A 19,044-nucleotide genomic window follows, 5' to 3' on the forward strand; every position below is an offset into this window, starting at 1 on the left:
CCTTTAGCTTCCATAAAAAATGACTTGTTATACCAAACCAATAGATGAAAAAAATTAACCCAAAAGAGAACAAAAACCCCTCTTATTAAAGAATCCGGAGCCAAAATAGGCCACTTTCCAATCAAAAATGCATAAAGGGACACTACTTTTTCTCAGATAACCAAAATGGACCAGTCGTTCAGATTTGAACAACTTACCCAAATTTATACTGATGCCATGTCACAATTATGCAATCCAGATTATAACATTACATGAACACTACACAAACCAACCAATCCTTTGCAATCCAAATTACAACAAGGGTTAATTCCGAATCACTCCTGATATCTTTATCCATTGTCATATCACATATGCATCATGACACTCCTGATCGACTGGTCTACCAACTGTTTCACTTACACTAGTCATCAAAACATAATTTTTCTTATAACCGAGAAAACCCCTAGGACTAGTGGCTTATGCTTTAAAACTCGGTGGCAAATGGACGTATCCTTGTATCCTTATCCATGTCCACACCAAGAGTTTATTCGAACTCATGGTAGGAGGAAACCATCCATAAGGAACATAAGAGAGAGGGATGCAGCAGCAAATGACAAGTTTATTGGTGACAAACTCATCAGCTTCTTCCTAGCTGAGAAAAAAACATATGATAAATACAACAACAGTAAAGTTCACACTTGAAAATGAAATAATCAATTGTCACGATAAATCAAACAGGGAAGATATTCATCCAATTGGATCAAGTTTATCGCCACGAATAATTATGAGTTTTGCTCCCCAAGGGACATTAGGGATAACTGTTCATCAATAGAACAATCCACATGACATGTTTTCCGACATGAGGAAGGGATTAAAATGAGACCAAGAACTCGTTGTTCCATTGGAGAAGGGGCAGATCTTCTGGTGCTACGGTACTCGACTGCATCTTGAATGATTATGTTTCCTTGCTTATCAATACAATAAAACGTACCTAGAAAGAACCTTCCATCACTTATACCAACCAGCATTCGTCGATATAGTAGCTTCTTGACATGAGAGACATAATTTGAATTGTTCGTCTCTAACTGATTTGAGCTTCCAACTTCAGATAGGTATGTCTCTGGTTCGTTGGTGCTCATATTAGTCCAATTTAGGTCAATGAAGGAAACTTGGCGTACTAATGTCTACAATTGTGTAATTGTAGCTACAGCATATGTTAAGACAAAAATTTAACCATCCACTCCTCTTCCCTGCAGAAAGTTAAGACGGGGAATCAATCAGGTAAACTGGAAAAAATCTTAGGCGATATATTCACCCCTTTGATTCCTGAAAATACATTAACGGGAGAGAACTCAGAGCAAACAGTAGATCTTTTGTTAATTTCTCCTCCCCTCTCCTCTCTCCACAATAAAATAGAACTAATGATAGCAGTCGAGAAATGAATCCAGTATATCTGAAAAATCAAGAAAATTGTGATATCCTCCTGGGTGCGAGTGTGAACAAGAAAAAGAAGTCTTCTTAGTCTTATCACGCTTGAACAAGGCTATTTCTAATAAAGGAACACCAATCACAAGGTAAGATGCTAGGCTCCGCACAACATAGGGATTAGCACATTTTCAGGCGGAACAAAGAATAGCAGAAGAAGATCCAACATGAAGAATATAGCAATCATTATAAATTCACCAACTAGAAATGTTATAATCCCATTCCCTGAGTGTCTTTCGGAACAGACTCTCTATGGTATACGATTACGAACACTCTACGATACCAGTTATGGAACTACATCATACCAGACTAGACCAACCCACTAAAATGCAAATAAAGATCAGAAATTTGTTAAATTCGCGAAGAATAAAGAGACAAGGGCGGCTCAACCCTAAAGCCACTAAAGCAGAGGCTTCAGGCCCCAAAAACACAAGGGCCTCCAAAGGACCAAAAAAAACCCAAATTCAGACACGAAAACATACCGAAGAGCACAAAAAAGAAACAAATTCCGGTAAAAGGCAAGATTAAACAAAGAACCAAAAGCACTGACCAGACAAAAGACGAAGGAGATACATACATAAAACAGACAACCAGATCTGATTAAACAAAATACCTAAGTTGCAAAAAATTATGTATTTGTTGATATTATTATTTTGTTTCTAGTGCTCATGTATACTATAAATATTTATTTTAAATTATTTATCAATTTAAATAATTAAAAGAAAATTAATTTTTTTTTTAATTTTGTCTGTAACCTTAATTATTTTAGAATTAAAATGTACATATATAGATAAGATTAAAGTATTAATAAATGATATATTGATCAAACAACATTCCTTATTATTTGTTTTAAAGATTGTGTCAAACTTTACAACTAAAAAAAAATGGAGGGACTATTAATTAAAATTTTCTTAATAGTTTGTTGATAATCTATTGCTCCCTCCATTTCATATTATAAATAAAAAGATAATTTTACTAATTCACCCCTCAAAAATCTTTTTTAGAATTTTACAAACAAATGTTAATACTTTTAAAAAAAAATTAATTGTACGGGTAATATAAAAAAAATTAATTAATACTCTCTTGATTTATTAAGGTGGACAATTAATATGGGACAAATATTTTTAGTAAGATGATCAACTAATATGGTATGGAGGGATACTAATTATTATGCACATATTTTTGAAAAATTATTATAGATTTAATTATAATTAAAAATCATACACGATTAGATTTACAGTTACTTTTTATTTCTTAATTTGTTTAATTTACTTCAATTTGAATCAATTATGTTCTAATCAATTCTTTGAAAAAATATTTCAAGCTCAAACTAACTATATTATCAAATAATTAAATTTAAAAAAATATTATCTTAACTTTGAATGTCTTATAAAAATAACAATCACTATAATATTGATTTTGTAATTAAAAATATTATGAAATATTATATAAGTAAAAAATAATACTCTAATTGGCATATATATTTTTTTTTTTTTGGGGGGGGGGGGGGGGGGTGGCAATTAAACAAACATTTTATTACCAAAGTAGCAGATTTGTACATAGTCTAAAACAGCTGTGATGGTATGACATTCACACAGCAGCAACCCAAACAACTAAACATCAAAACCTATGTGCTAATTGTAATCTATAGCTAACTATGGGTAGAAATTAAGGCTATTTAGTCTTCTTGAGTGATCCTCTGTAGAAAATGTCCTGCACAATTCTCCTAACCACCATCTTGGGTTTACAATGTTTGGCCTGAAATATCTTCTGATTTCTCTCTATCCATACGTGGTATACTGCTTCAGCGAGGGTCATCCTGAATATGATTGCTGTTGAACCATTTCCGTTGGCATTCATGGATACTCTACTGATACCTTGCCATTGAAGTAACCTAGACCAGATTTCACATGAATAGTCACAACTGAAGAAGAGGTGCTCAATGGTCTCATTCTCCTTATTGCATAACTCACACTGTTGTTCATCAACTACACCCCATTGTAGCAACCTGTCTTTTGTATGTAGTCTTCTAAGGGCAGCCAATCTAAGGATAAAAATCCATTTTTGCGGAGCCTGGATTGTTGCATATAATTCTACTCCACTCTACTTTTTGGAATTCACCCCTCAGCAAGACATACATTTTTCTAATGGAAAAATTGTGCATGTTTGAAAGATCACTCGCTTGTAAACCAACGTCCTGTTAGAATAATTTTGATAATTTATATAATAACTGATTCTATTGAAAATGTTTTCAAAACTATAATTAATAAAAGAGATTTAACCATTTGTGTTGTGTATAATAATTTATATATGTTTTTTAATAAAATATTACAAGAAATGTAATATTGAAGAAAAATCTATTATTAAATTATAATCAATTACAATAATTTTTAAAAATTTATGAGAATAAAATATATATAAAAAAAATTAAATTAACGTAATTCTTCTTTTTAAATTTTGGCTTTAAGCCACCCATTTTATTAAATCGCCCCGATAAGAGATATGTTCTATACTCAAATAAAAATTGATATTGAGACTCATCTCCTTAACATAGCATCATCCTTAACATAGCATCATTAATGGCCATTTTAATAATCCCACCGATAAATTCTAAAAAAAGAGCTCAAGGATTGAAACTATATTTAAGTTTTCAATCTCAAAACCCTACCCCATGTCTCAATAATTGGTAAGAGAGGAATTACATGAGTACCTTTGAATAAATGTTAAATTTGTGATTTGCAAAATTCTGAAATCAAACCTCCAATATATCTTCTACTTTTGACTGTTACTTGTTTGTTCGGCGTATTAGCATCCCTTGCAGCCACTTTGACAATGCGTTCTGCCTCATTATTACAATCTTGTTAAGTATATGGATGTCACTTTAGTGGTAGGACTCACCACTAAATTGATGAGCACTAGACAAAGCACTAGGCACTTTGTCCAATTTGTCTTATTCACTTTTGCTATAAATTGCCTTCTTCGGCAACATGAATGAACACACAGAAAAAGAGAATATATACTGTTTTCTCAATTCTCTCAACTCTCTCTCCGTCTTCTATTTTTCTTCTTATTCTCACTTTACTTTGCAAAGTTAATTTACTTTATAACACGTTATCAGCACGAAACTCTAATTTTTCAGAAAATTAACTTCTATATCAGGTATATCTACTAAAGAAATTTAATTTTAAAGTTGTCTTTATTACTGTCAAATTAATTTTCATCATGTCAAACTTGTCAAAATTGGAATTTGTGGCACTTGATATTTCGGGCAAAACTTATTTGTCATGGGTACTTGATGCTGAAATTCACCTTACCGCTAAGGGTCTTGGTGATGCTATAATTGAAGGAAATACAGCATCAAACCAGGATAAAGCAAAGGCTATGATTTTCCTTCGTCATCATTTAGATGAAAGCCTGAAAATGGAATACTTGACAGTGAAAGATCCACTTGAATTGTGGAAAGACTTAAAAGGGAGGTATGACCACCTCAGGGCAACAGTATTGCCAAGGGCTCGTTATGAGTGGATGCACTTACGGTTTCAAGACTTTAAAACTGTAATTGAATATAATTCTGCTGTATTTAGAATAACTTCCCAATTAAAATTATGTGGGGAAACTATAAATGATGAGGACATGTTAGAAAAGACACTAACCACTTTTCATGCCTCTAATGTGATATTACAGCAGCAATACCGTGAAAAGGGTTTTCATAAATATTCTGAATTGATCTCATGCCTTCTGGTGGCTGAGCAACATAATGCCCTTTTAATGAAAAATCATGAATCTCGTCCCACTAAAACTGCTCCGTTATCGGAAGCAAATATGGTAAAAGCACATGGCCAGTCTGAAAGAAGACAAAATAAAAATCATGGCCACAATAATGTGTGTGGGCGTGGCAATGGCAGAAGACGATTTGATAATCGTTGTGGTGGTGGTCAACATAAAAGGGAGAACAATATCAGTTCTCAAAATGGCCCTTCAAGAAGTAACTGTCATCGTTGTGGCATGAAAGGTCACTGGAAAAATGAATGTCGAACGCCTGAGCATTTTGTAAGGCTTTACCAAAATTCATTAAAAAAAAGGCAAATAGAGGTGGTGCCTCTTCTTCTAATGCTCGGATAGAGTCACACTTGGCGTTTGAAAATAATATTGAGGCTGGACCTTCGCATAATGATAATATTGAAGCAAATCTGGCTTTGAAGGATGACGGTTTTAATGACCTAAATGATATTACTCATTTGGATGTTGAAGATTTTTTTAAGGATTATAATTAATGTTTAATTTCGTTGTATGATTTTCAATATGTTGTCAATCACAGTTCGTGAAACATCTTTTAATAAAGAATTCTCTTTTATATTGTCATTATGAACACCCTTGTTAATCAATATTCTCTTATTCATAAACATCACTAAAATGAAAAATCAAGAAAAGTTAATGTTCATAAATAAAGCCTAGTGTCATCATCAATTTCCAATTCCTTTCCCAATATAATATTATTTCCTCTTTTAAGACTTGTTAGCATTTTCGTTGTTGTTAATTTGATGTGCTTCCAATAGTACCATTACTTTACACTATTATATCATAAGAAATTAGCATAATGATTTTGTTGAAAATCTTCAAATATGGTATATGCTTGCGTTACTAGCAATGAACTATATATAAATTTAATTGCAATTACACTTCAAATGCCAGATAGGGTGCTATACTAAACAATTAGATAAAAACAACATTGAAACAGATTACCACAGACTTCACTATTTTATTATATTACTACATGTTAATATATCATACCTTTTAAATTAATATGCATATTGCTTTTATAACTTATTTCTTATAATGTATTTTTATTTTATGAAGATAAATAAATTTTTCAGTCTTCAATTGGATCCAAGATGAGTAATGAAGATATGTGCCTTTTGGATAGTGCCACAACTCATACAATATTAAAAGAAAAGAAATATTTCTGTCATTTAATTGTGAAAAAGGCCTTTGTCAATACAATATCTGGTAGTACAAAATTGATTGAAGGTTCTGGAAAAGCGGCCTTATTACTACCTGGAGGAACGATATTGATAATTGATAATGCATTGTATTGTAGTAAGTCTCAAAGAAATTTGTTAAGTTTCAAGGTTATTCGCCAAAATGGCTATCATATTGAGACTGCAAATGAAGGAAAGGTTGAATACATTTATATTACTACAATAAATATGGAGAAGAAAATAGTGCACGAAAAATTACCTGCACTTTCTTCTGGGTTGTACTATACAAATATTGGTACTGTTGAATCACATGTCATTGTAAACAAAAGGTTTACTGATTCTAATAATTTTATCATTTGGCATGACCGGTTGGGCCATCTCGGTTATAATATGATGCGCAGAATTATTGAGAATTCACATGGACACACTTTGAAGAATCAGAAAATTCTTCAATCTAAGGAATTCTCTTGTGTTGCTTGTTCTCAAGGAAAACTGATTATCAAACCATCAGCAACTAAGGTTGGGATTGAATCCCCTGCGTTTCTGGAACGTATATAGGGTGATATATGTGGGCCAATTCACCCTTCATGTGGACCATTTAAATATTATATGGTCTTGATAGATGCATCTACAAGATGGTCACATGTGTGCTTATTATCAACTCGCAACATGGTTTTTGCGAGATTGTTAGCTCAAATTATAAGGTTAAGAGCACAATTTCCAGATTATGCAATAAAGACAATTCGTCTTGATAATGCTGGTGAATTTACATCTCAATTATTTAATGATTATTGTATGTCGGTTGGAATAAAAGTTGAGCATCCGGTCGCTCATGTACACACTCAAAATGGTCTAGCAGAATCATTGATTAAACGCCTCCAATTGTTAGCTAGACCATTGCTAATGAGGACAAAACTTCCTATTTCAGTATGGGGGCATGTTATTTTGCATGCAGCAGCACTTGTGCGTATAAGGCCAACAAATTATCATGAATTTTCCCCATTACAGTTGGCGTTTGGAAGGGAGCCAAATATATCCCATCTTAGAATATTTGGGTGTGCGGTATATGTCCCAATTGCTCCACCGTACCGCACAAAGATGGGTCCCCCAAAGAAGGTTGGAATATATGTTGGGTATGAATCTCCTTCTATTATAAAATATCTGGAACCTATGACTGGAGATTTATTTACGGCAAGATTCGCTGATTGTCATTTTGATGAATCAGTATACCCAACATTAGGGGGAGAACATAAGCAGTTGAAAAATGAGATAGATTGGAATTCATTGTCACTATCTCATTTAGATCCTCGAACAAATCAATGTGAGCAAGAAGTTCAAAAGATGATTTATTTGCAGAATATTGCAAATCAACTGTCGGATGCATTTACTAACCTTCCGCGGGTTACTAAATCGCATATCCCAGCTGCTAATGCTCAAGTTCGAGTTGATGTCCCGGTAGGACAACTTGCTCAGGCAAATGAGTCTAGGCCATGCTTAAAACGAGGAAGACCAATTGGTTCCAAAGACAAAAATCCTCGAAAAAGGAAAGGAATAAATGATCAAGATGATCATAATTTGGAGGCAAGTGCTCAAGAAGAACCCAGAGATACAACAAATGGTGTTACCACCGAGGAGGTCCAAGTATCTGAAAATAATGAGAATGAAGAAATCTCAATAAGTTATGTCTCGACAGGAAAACGGTGGAACCGAAATGATATTGTGGTCGATAATATTTTTGCTTATAATGTTGCCATTGAAATAATGCAACAAGATAAGGATCTTGAACCAAAATCTGTCGATGAATGCAGATAGAGAAATGATTGGCCAAAATGGAAGGATGCAATTCAAGCAGAGTTAACTTCACTTGAAAAACGTGAAGTTTTCGGATCAATAATCCGAACACCTGAAGGTGTCAAGCCAGTAGGGCACAAATGGGTTTTTGTGCGTAAACGAAATGAAAAGGGTGAAGTCGTAAGATATAAAGCACGACTTGTAGCCCAAGGTTTTTCGCAAAGACCTGGCATTGACTATATGAAAACATATTCCCCTGTGGTGGATGCAATTACCTTCAGGTATCTAATGAATTTGGTAGTTCATGAAAAGCTTGAAATGCACCTAATGGATGTGGTCACTGCCTATTTATATGGCTCATTGGACCACGATATTTTTATGAAAATTCCCGAAGGGTTCAAAGTGCCTGAAGCATATAAGGATTCTCGAGACAATTGCTCAATAAAGCTTCAGAAATCCTTGAACGGGTTGAAACAATCAGGGCGAATGTGGTACAATCGTCTTAGCGAATATTTGCTAAAAGAAGGATATAAAAATGATCCAATTTGCCCTTGTGTCTTTATGAGAAGGTCTGGATCTGAATTTGTCATAATAGCAGTATATGTTGATGATTTAAATATTATTGGAACTCCAAAAGAACTTTCAAAGGCAATAAAATGTCTGGAAAAGGAGTTTGAAATGAAAGACCTCGGAAAGACAAAATTTTGTCTTGGTCTACAAATTAAACATTTTACAAATAGGATATTTGTCCATCAGTCAACATATACTGAAAATATTTTAACGAGATTTTATATGGATAAAGCACATCCATTGAGTACCCCAATGATTGTCAGATCCCTTGATATTAATAAAGATCCATTTCGACCTCATGAAAATGATGAAGAACTTGTTGGTGTTGAAATACCATATCTTAGTGCAATTGGTGCATTAATGTATCTTGCCAACAATTCTAGACCAGATATAGCTTTCTCAGTAAACTTGTTAGCAAGATTTAGTTCTTCCCCAACGCGCAGACACTGGAATGGAATTAAGCATATATTCAGATACCTTCGAGGTACCATTGATATGGGATTGTTTTACTCAAATAATTCCACATCACAATTGATCGGTTATGCAGATGCGGGATATTTATCTGATCCCCATAAAGGTCGGTCGCAGACAGGCTATTTATTTATATGTGGTGGTACAGCTATATCATGGCGTTCAACAAAGCAAACTATGGTTGCCACTTCCTCAAATCACGCAGAGATAATAGACATTCATGAAGCAAGTCGAGAATGTGTTTGGTTAAGATCAATAACTCAACACATTCAAGAAACATGTGGTCTTTCTTTGACAAAAGACGCTCCAACAATATTGTATGAAGACAATGCTGCATGTATAGCTCAACTGAAGGGAGGATACATCAAAGGAAACGGAACAAAACATATTTCACCAAAATTCTTTTTCACTCATGATCTTCAAAAGAAGGGTGAAATAGATGTCCAACAAATTCGTTCAAGTGACAATTTGGCGGATATGTTCACCAAAGCATTGCCAACTTCAACCTTTGAGAAAATGAGATACAAAATTGGAATGCGTCGTCTTCGAGATATTAAATGATATTTTCATCAGGGGGAGCAAAATACGCGTTGTACTCTTTTTTCCTTAGTCAAGGTTTTGTCCCACTAGGTTTTCCTGATAAGGTTTTTAATGAGGCAACACTCAAGGCGTATTGTCAGATGTGTGTACTCTTTTTCTTTCATTAGGCTTTTTCCCACTGGATTTTTCTAATAAGGTTTTAACGAGGCACAACATCTATAGGTGTTCAAAATACTTATTCTTTCAGTAGAATTTTTCTTTTATACGTGAACATCCAAGGGGGAGTGTTAAGTATATGGATGTCACTTTAGTGGTAGGACTCACCACTAAATTGATGAGCACTAGACAAAGCACTAGGCACTTTGTCCAATTTGTCTTATTCACTTTTGCTATAAATTGCCTTCTTCGGCAACATGAATGAACACACAGAAAAAGAGAATATATACTGTTTTCTCAATTCTCTCAACTCTCTCTCCGTCTTCTATTTTTCTTCTTATTCTCACTTTACTTTGCAAAGTTAATTTACTTTATAACAAATCTTACTTATTTTTGCTTACCACATTAGCGATTCTTTTTTAATAAATATTTAATTTATTTTATCATATTCTCTAAAAAAAAATATTATTTGAAAAAATTATAAAAAATTCTACTCTCCTATTCTCGGTACATCAATTTATATGATGTATTTATTGGATATATCACTTTATATGATGTATCGGAACGTCGAATACATCACTTTACACGATATATTGATCGGATATATCATTTTTTTTTGATGTATCGAATGTAATATATCAGGACGTTTTGAGATATATATGAATTCCATCAAATTTCAAGGATTTTTATAATTTAAAAAAAGCATAAATAAAATATAATTAACTCTTAATAATATGAAATTTGTGTAATCCCTCCTTTTATTTATTATTACAATCTTACTTATCTTTCATTTGAGCTTATCACCTTTTGTGATATTTGTATTCTTTTTGTCCCATGTGGTATTTCTTTGATTTTTTTGGTTTCTCGAGAAAAAAATAAATTATTTTTGTCATAATTTTTATATATGTGAATTTTATTTTTTTTTAAAAAAAACTTAAAAATTTTATATATGAATTTATTGTCAAAATTTAATAATAAGAATATTACTATTTCAGAAATTTCTCTTTTCTACACTTTTTTCATTTTTGTATTACTTTTTTCTATTTTATTAACTAACCCGATTCTTATCAATAGTGGTACAAAAAATGGGTTTATTCCATTATCATTTACAAATATCTATCTTAAAAACTGTTATTTAAGATATCAAACTAACCATTGTCTTAATTTCAACTTAGTCCCAAATCATTTCTTTAACTAATATTTGTACATTATATAGTGATGGGTCAAAAAAATTTACATATATATCATTATTGAATAAGTGTTAATCTTATAATAATTTATCAATAAAGTTGAGTATTTTCGTGGGTCAAGGTTGTGCTGATTCATGGGTTAATTTGGGTTGTTAATCAACTTCAATATAATCTAAGCCAGCCCATAATTTAAAAAATAGGAAAATTACGCGGATAAACAAATATATACTAGTTAGTTAGCTAATATAGTTATAGTTTGAATTAATTATGACTCGTGGCAAATATTTAGTTGTAATTACAGTTTGAGTTTTGTATAATTCGCGCGACTATACAGTTGAGTTTCATATAATTCACGCGATTTATACAAACGTTGTGCGTGAATTGAATTGTATAGCGAAATATACAAACATTACAAATTGTATAGCAAATTATACAAACGTTGTGCATGAATTATATAGTGAAATATACAAACGTTATACAAAAAGTGCGAATTGCATAGCGAATTATTCAAACATATACAAATATTGCGCAAATTATACAAACGTTGTTATAATTATAGCTATGAATTATAATTAGCAAACTATAGCTATGGAGTATAATTAAGATATTTTTGAGCGGCTATATGCGAAAATTCCCCTGCGAAAAGTATTAATATTCAAATCATTAGAACTTGAATGGATTGAGCGAGTTATACGAGTTTATACTAATTCTCCCACCCCTAACCACAACTAACTGGCCCACCTTTACCTAGTTTTATGTCTACAACCTAATTTATGTAAGTCCTTACATGAATCTTGTTATTCCTGTAGCAAAGTTAGAAAATCAGAAATAATAAAGATGAAAATAAAAAATAGTATCCGAGTTCACAGAATTCACGTGTGTCCTTAAGGAATTTAATCCCCTCATTGTATCCGAGGTTATGGATTATTTCCTCCCAAAATAAAATGGATAAACTATTAAAGAAGTAGCGATACCTCAAACTTCAATAATTTCAGTGAACTCAAAAGCCAACAACAAAATTACACAAAGACTCAACTTTGTTTGTAATAAAATATATGTAGAAGAGGGAGAAATTCGATCTTCAAAAATGAGAGGAAAATCATTTATTTATAGACAACAAAGGCTAGTGTGAACAAGTGCTTATTGTGGCTTATCGAAAAAATCACAACCCTTCGCAAAAGTCACAACCTTTCAGAAAAGTCACAACTCTTCAAAAAAGTTACAACTTTTTTGGGAAAGTCACAACTTTTCGAAAAGTCACAACCTTTCAGAATGGTCACAACCCTTTGGAAAAATCACAATCTTTTGAAAAGTCACAACCTTTCGAAATGGTCACAAACCTTTAAAAAAGGTACAACCTTTCGTAAAGGTCACACCTTTAAAACCCAACAATCCCCCACATGAATGGGGAATGTCTATTGTTAAAATATATGCATGAAAAACTGTGTGATTCGTAAGTAAGAATTACTTGCATATGGATGAGTAGGTTTTACTTTAAACTTTTCATAGTGAACATGTATAGGATATACTCGGTCAATAGGTAGATTGATATTTTTGAACCATCGAGCTTTGGTGTATACCTAGAAAACATAAGTCAATCAACCTTTTAACTATTTTTGGTTCTCATTATTTTGTTCATTTCATCTATGAACACTTCTTGGTTCATAAGTGCGTAGAGAACTGGCCTTACTGAATTCTCCTTAAAGCAGCTTACATTTCATACTTACATAGGTGATTTATAAATGTGTTATCCCGTAGATACATCATTTTATATACCTTGTATCGAACTTAGAAATCATTAAAAAGTCTTAATACATTTATCCTTGTTACTGAACATTGTCTCATCATGAGAATGGACCATTAGAAATTATTTTGACAATGTTGAACCATCATCAATTGTAATGACATGTTCTCGTCGTTAGGGATGGGCCAATGGGAAAAGATTTTGGGCCAGAAAACATCGGATAGTAGCGGAAAATTTGAGTCTAGGCTAGACTTAGACGAATTCTGAGTCAGGTGAAGTCTAGGGTGATCACGTGAATGATGGAAGGTCAAATTTACAATCTTATTATATAGGCTGATATCAAAGACGATACGGAGCATTTACGGGTTCGCATAATTGCATTCGGGCGAGTAAAAACTCTCAAAATTAAATTTGGCGTGAGGGTATAATTGTAATGCATCTTTGGAAGGGGTGTGTTAAGAAATAGGGGCTTAGAGCACAAACTCCGAGCTCATTATTTTCGCATATCCTGCCATAGAGAGACTGTCAGAGCGGAATCTATCCCGCCAAAGTGGGATAGTCGCGACTTAAATCGTGAAAAAGATCAGAAATGGTCTTTTCTACAACAATCAGTTTATAAAACCCCAAGAGGCGAGCTAGGACGATTTCTATTGATTTTCCATGGATTTTTCACGCTTAAGGTAAGGTTTTTACTCCCTATATTCATACTTTGATTCTTAAAAACTAGAAGTATGGATGATAATCATTGGGGGAGGGTTTAAACTGAAAATCTATGGTGGTAAATAGCCCTAAGGTAAGGTTAGGATCATGGGTTTGGCCTAGGGAGTGAAATTATGTTATATTTCTTGATAGTTAGGCCTTTGTATTGATCCTTGATATGTATTTAATGTTTTCTAGATCAAGAATGAGAAGAACGAACCCAAAAAGGAAAGGCACTTGCATTGTAAGGTTGTGAAAGCTTGAATTTGAGGTAGGTGATGGTCTAGTTTTCCGTATGTGTTTCATATACTTGTTAAATTGTTTCATGATATGCGTGTGTATATGAATAGGGAAACATGCTAGATTATTTTTGAAATGATGACTTGTTGTCCTATTATTATGATGAACTTGTTCTTGGTGGTATAAATGTTATAAATATTCTTGTGATGGTGATATCTTGGGATCGGGTGTTCGACACATAAATTGGATCGAGTGTCATATTCCAATACGTATTTGGATCGAGTGTCACGTTCCGATACGTATTTGGATCTGGTGTCACATTTTGACACAAAGTTAATTGTTTGTAGGTCCCTTGAGAGGACCCTTGTGTGAAATTATAGCATGTGGAAGACATTGAGTTGTAACATTGAGATGTTGTTAACTTATTCTGTGTATGTATATGCCTATTGTGTTAAATTTATTTATCTATGATCCGCTTACTGGCTAATCGCGTGATACTACTAGTACACTATTATTTTTGTGTATTGATACTATACTTGCTCTGTCTTTTTGTTGAGTACATGGCATATTCAGCCAGTTGCGGAGAGATCTAGTCTAGAGGAGTGATCGTGTCTTCGAGTTCAAGGGTGAGTTGTTCCTTTAGGCTGTCGTGGACTCTATCGTTATTCTAGTCCTTTTTTTTCCAAGACTTAGGTGTTCAGACAATGTTTCTATTTATTTACTAGTTTCTATTTGGAGTTGTACTCCTATTCTAGACTTGTTAGTTTATAGTTTTGATACAATGACTTTCAGTTCCTAGAGGTGTTTAATTCCGCACATTTAAGGTTATAACTAGTTAGTTTTCTAAGTTTATGAGAACTCAGAACTTATCTTTGATTTAAACCTACTTCCGCATCTTAAAGCTTGTGTGCACATGGTGATTATTATTGTTGGGCTGTTAGAATGGTTCTCCCACCGGAGAGTTAGAGTGATACGTGTCAGTGACAGCTTGTCGAGGTCATGACATAAATGACTTTATTTGATCTCCTTGAACTTAGATCTTGGGATCTCGGACTTCTAGGTAGAGTTACCGCCACGATGATTTGTCCTCAGCCATAGTCCTATTCCTGTTGATGAACTCTCCACTCCCTCTCTAGTTTGGCCTTTTGTAAGTTGATCCTATACTTTATTCTTTGACTTTAGATAGTCAATTGTGACAATTCCACTAGAGAATAGTTGTCTAACGTATTGTGTCTTTATAGTATATAACGAGACTTTCCGTTATATATCAAGCTCCCTGCCTTGCATATTGCAATTTGACTATCACAGTGCATGTATATTGGTGCCAAAGACTTGGGAGAGTTGGCAAAATAGCCACTCTATAGACTTAATGTAACATTAAGACATAAGTCTTGAAAAATTTGGTGTATAGATATCATTTATGACATTATCAATATTTGACTCCAACAATGTGCAAGACCAACACTCAAGTATTGAAAAATCTACTTTAGTCCCCCCTCATTCATCCAACAAAATGGGAATAAGAAATAATTTCAAAAAGTAAAAAAACTTTTTCAAGAAGAAACCAAAAAAGAGCTCTCGTTTGCAGGTGTATTTGCCAATTCTGGCTCTACTTTCGGCCACATTTTCTTCACAGGTGAAATCATCATCACCTTACTCATTTCTTCCATTTTCATCCCATTTTGTTGAAGATCTTCAAAAAAATCCTGCTATTTTTAGAAGCTTGATAAGACCTCCAAATCACTCTCCAAAATCACTCCATAACTGGTTAGAAGATAAATTTCAGTAGTTTAGAAATATTATATGTACGTTTTTGCCATTCCAGGAGCTCGATTTAAGTTGATCTTGTTTATTCGCGTTTTTGTACGGATTTCTACCAGTATCTAACTCTAGTATCGATCAGTGTGGTTTATAATGGCAGTAGCTGAATTTATTGGTGGTGGTGGTGATTATATGGGAGTATGAGTGGAGACTCAAAAAACTGATATTGAAAATCTTTTAGTAAAATGATAGTGTCCATTGCTTTACGCCGCAATGGTTCATATAATAATATGGTTGCAAGCGTAATTGAGGCATGTGAGTTAGCCTCCGAACCAAGCAACTTGGTGATTAGCTATCAAATAAATGGGAGGGGAAAAGTACATCTCACATTCATAAAGAATGATAGGCATGTGGGCTTGTACATGTTGGATAGTGCTACTGATGACTCTAGTCCTATATTGAGGATAAATGTCATTGCAAGGCCTCTGATTAAACCGTTGAATTCACTTAACGACGACGACAATAATTCGGTTGAAGATGAGAGCTTGGGTGATCATCCAAAAAAGAGCTTGGGTGATTATTCAAATGAGAGCTTGTGTGATGATTCAACGAATATGTATGATCATCCAATGAATATGGGACAACAACAAATAGATGCGAAATATTCCAAAATTTTTAAAGATTTGGATAGAGAGAAAGCATTGAGATCACAACCCCGTCATTCCTTTTCGGATGGAACTAATTTCTATATAAATAAAACATTCAGTAGCAAGAGTGAGCTGAAATTGTTATTATTCAAAACGGCGATGAGGAAGTCTTTTGATTTTGCTACGGTGAAGAGTTGTACTAAATACTTAAAGGTGAAATGTGTTTCTCATATTTATGGGTGGATGTTGCAGGCGAAGAAGTATGAGTGCTCATAATGATTTCGTATCTACAAGTACATTGGTGATCACAGTTGTGGTGTTGAACATGCCAACAAAAGCCATAGAAAAATCTCGACCAAAGTCATTGCATCACTCTGTGTGAATCTATATCGTGATGGAAAGGGTCCAAATGTCAAAGAGATCCATAGGGTTATTTTTAATTCTTTTTGCAGCAGTCCAAGCTACTGAAAATGTTGGAAGGGAAGTGTGATTGCGAAGAAAATTATCCGAGGGACAGTGGAGCATGGGTATTCGTGCTTATCGGTTTTTTCCTACATGTTCGACACTCTAAATATTGGTTCTATCTATTCTATTATGGTAAACAGGGATAGGCATAGGTTCATGTATTACTTCTTAGCCTTTGGTGCTTGCATTAGGGGATTCACCCACATGAGAAAGATAATTGCGGTCGATGACACTCATTTACATGGTAAATATGAGAGCGTGTTGTTAAGCGCCATTGTACAAGATAATGAGAACCATGTTTATCCAATTGCATTTTGTGTTGTGGACAAAGAAAATGATGTGTCTTGGATGTTCTTCTTTGAGAAGCTGAAGAAGATTGTGGTCGATGAATTAGATTTGTGTTTTATCTCCGATAAACACAAGAGCATCGCCAACGGCATTGCGTAGGTTTACAATCATGTTCATCACGAATATTATATAAGGCATCTCAGTGAAAATCTCTGTGTAAATCAGCACTGTGAAGATTTCCTCTATCTATACTACAACGCTGCAAAGGCATATTCTATAAATGAATTTAACAATCATTTTGTAAAATTCAAGAACAATTGTCTTAAGGCAGCCAATGTCCTTGAGCATGAAGTTGGTTTTGAGAAGTGGAGCAGAGCATATTTTCCAGGCAATAGATATAATATGATGACTAAAAATATTGTCGAGTCACTTAAACTATGTTGATAGACGAAAGAGAGTACCCTGTGGCATCCATATTCAATTCGATTGCTAAGAGGTTTGGAGAGTTGTTCAAAGAAAGGCATACATATGTCCTCAAATCTAAGGATAATAAAATGGTGTCGGCTGCCGAAAAGATTGCAAGAGAAAAAATGATCGAGGGCGACTTCTTGTATGTGGAGAACATAACCGGGAACGACAACCAATTCCCCATGTTTGGCGCAGGTTCTACTGCCAAAGTGAACCTTCTAGAAAAAACATGTTCTTGCAGGAAATATGACTTGGTCAAGATATCGTGCACTCACTCGATGGCTACTTTGCAATCGAAACATGGCAATGAGTATGGTATGAGCATCTATGAGTACTCTTCGCCTTTGTATAAAGCTGAAGCATACCTCCTTGCATATTTTGAACCTATTAATGTTGTCCCTCTTGAGTCAGAATGGTGTGTGCCACAGGAATTACTAAGCGTCAAGATTCTTCCACCACTTGTCTATACCAAGCTAGGAAGGAAGAAAAGAAACGTGTCAAGGGGGTTGATGAGAACTTCAAGAGCAAGAGAAGGAACAAATGTTCAATGTGCAAGAGACCCAGACACAAAAAAACCACGTGTATGAACAACAACAAATTTTAGATAGGCTTGACTCACTTTGTTTTTGTAATCAGGATACTGGATATGTCATTTTGTTTTTGTAATCAAGCTATTGTATTTTGGTTAATTCAGTGCTAGTTGTTATCAACTCTAATCACTATCTATTATCGATCATTCAAAAGATGGCATATATTGTGTACACTGAATTTTACTATCAAAAGCATGCCTATCTAATATTTATATATATATATATGTTTGAATTATTATTTTGAGTCAATAGGATGATTGTATATAAAAAAATTTATCAATAGAATGACTATATATATACCAAAATATTTTCAATTTTAAACAATCTGAAGTAATTACTTTTATAAAATACCAAAATATTTTCAAGTGTATTTTTAAAGGAAAATTGTGTCATTCTTATAATTTTTAATGATATATATACAGTTCTATATAATTATTAATTTCTATAAATATTCAAAAATGATGATAATAATAATAATAATAATAATAATAATAATAATAATAATAATTTTATTTTATTGTTTCATAAATTAGTAGCTTATATTTTTGAATTAATTAGTTTATAACTAAGTTAATTAATTTATTTTGGTTAGAATTAAGAAGCTCGTTAATTAATTATTATTGATTCATCTTATTTAATTTTTAGCTGAATTCACAAATTAAATCAATTTGGCTATCTTGTGGTCATTTTTCTTACAAATTCTAACCATTTTTTCATTCCACCCTTAACCAAATTTCAAGTTATTTTTTTAGCCCAAAATTCGAGCCCAAAGTCATCCAACCCAATGTTGTCATCCCACTCTCTACAAACCCAATAACAACAACATACACTACTACAACATACTAACACATATACACCTAAAGCTCAATTCTTATAATAATTTTGGCCAACACCAACTCACTACAATACATATATTATACTTATACAATACTAACCCCACCCCTTTCTTCTTTTTCCTTTTTCACCTCCCAATCCCACTTT

General features: G+C 33.5%; 2 protein-coding genes across 5 annotated transcripts; one reads left to right on the plus strand and one right to left on the minus strand.

Annotated features, from left to right (window-relative positions):
* Nucleotides 1–580: 580 nt before the first annotated feature.
* LOC129889036 (uncharacterized) lies at nucleotides 581–2,116 on the minus strand. 4 transcript variants are annotated; one of them, XM_055964142.1, is made up of 2 exons: nucleotides 2,078–2,116; nucleotides 581–1,229 (listed from the first exon to the last, which is right to left on the minus strand). In XM_055964142.1, the coding sequence occupies exon 2, from the start codon at nucleotides 1,116–1,118 to the stop codon at nucleotides 762–764; it is 357 nt and encodes a 118-aa protein (XP_055820117.1). In that variant the 5' UTR covers nucleotides 1,119–1,229; nucleotides 2,078–2,116; the 3' UTR covers nucleotides 581–761. The 4 variants fall into 4 exon arrangements, with proteins under 4 accessions (XP_055820117.1, XP_055820115.1, XP_055820114.1 ...); XM_055964140.1 differs by having other exon boundaries at nucleotides 2,042–2,103; XM_055964139.1 differs by lacking the exon at nucleotides 2,078–2,116 and adding an exon at nucleotides 2,015–2,076.
* Nucleotides 2,117–17,442: 15,326 nt separating this feature from the next.
* On the plus strand, nucleotides 17,443–18,060 carry LOC129890471 (uncharacterized). The gene has a single exon (XM_055966019.1). It carries the CDS (start codon nucleotides 17,443–17,445, stop codon nucleotides 18,058–18,060), a length of 618 nt encoding a protein of 205 aa, XP_055821994.1.
* Nucleotides 18,061–19,044: the final 984 nt, after the last annotated feature.

This window comes from Solanum dulcamara, chromosome 5 (assembly GCF_947179165.1).
Source record: "Solanum dulcamara chromosome 5, daSolDulc1.2, whole genome shotgun sequence".
NCBI classification, from domain to species: Eukaryota; Viridiplantae; Streptophyta; class Magnoliopsida; order Solanales; family Solanaceae; genus Solanum; species Solanum dulcamara.

What these genes read in the sequence shown, in the direction of transcription:
- LOC129889036 (XM_055964142.1), bottom strand. Translation starts at nt 1,118, where the DNA reads ATGAGCACCAACGAACCAGAGACATACCTATCTGAAGTTGGAAGCTCA.
- LOC129890471 (XM_055966019.1), top strand. Translation starts at nt 17,443, where the DNA reads ATGTTGATAGACGAAAGAGAGTACCCTGTGGCATCCATATTCAATTCG.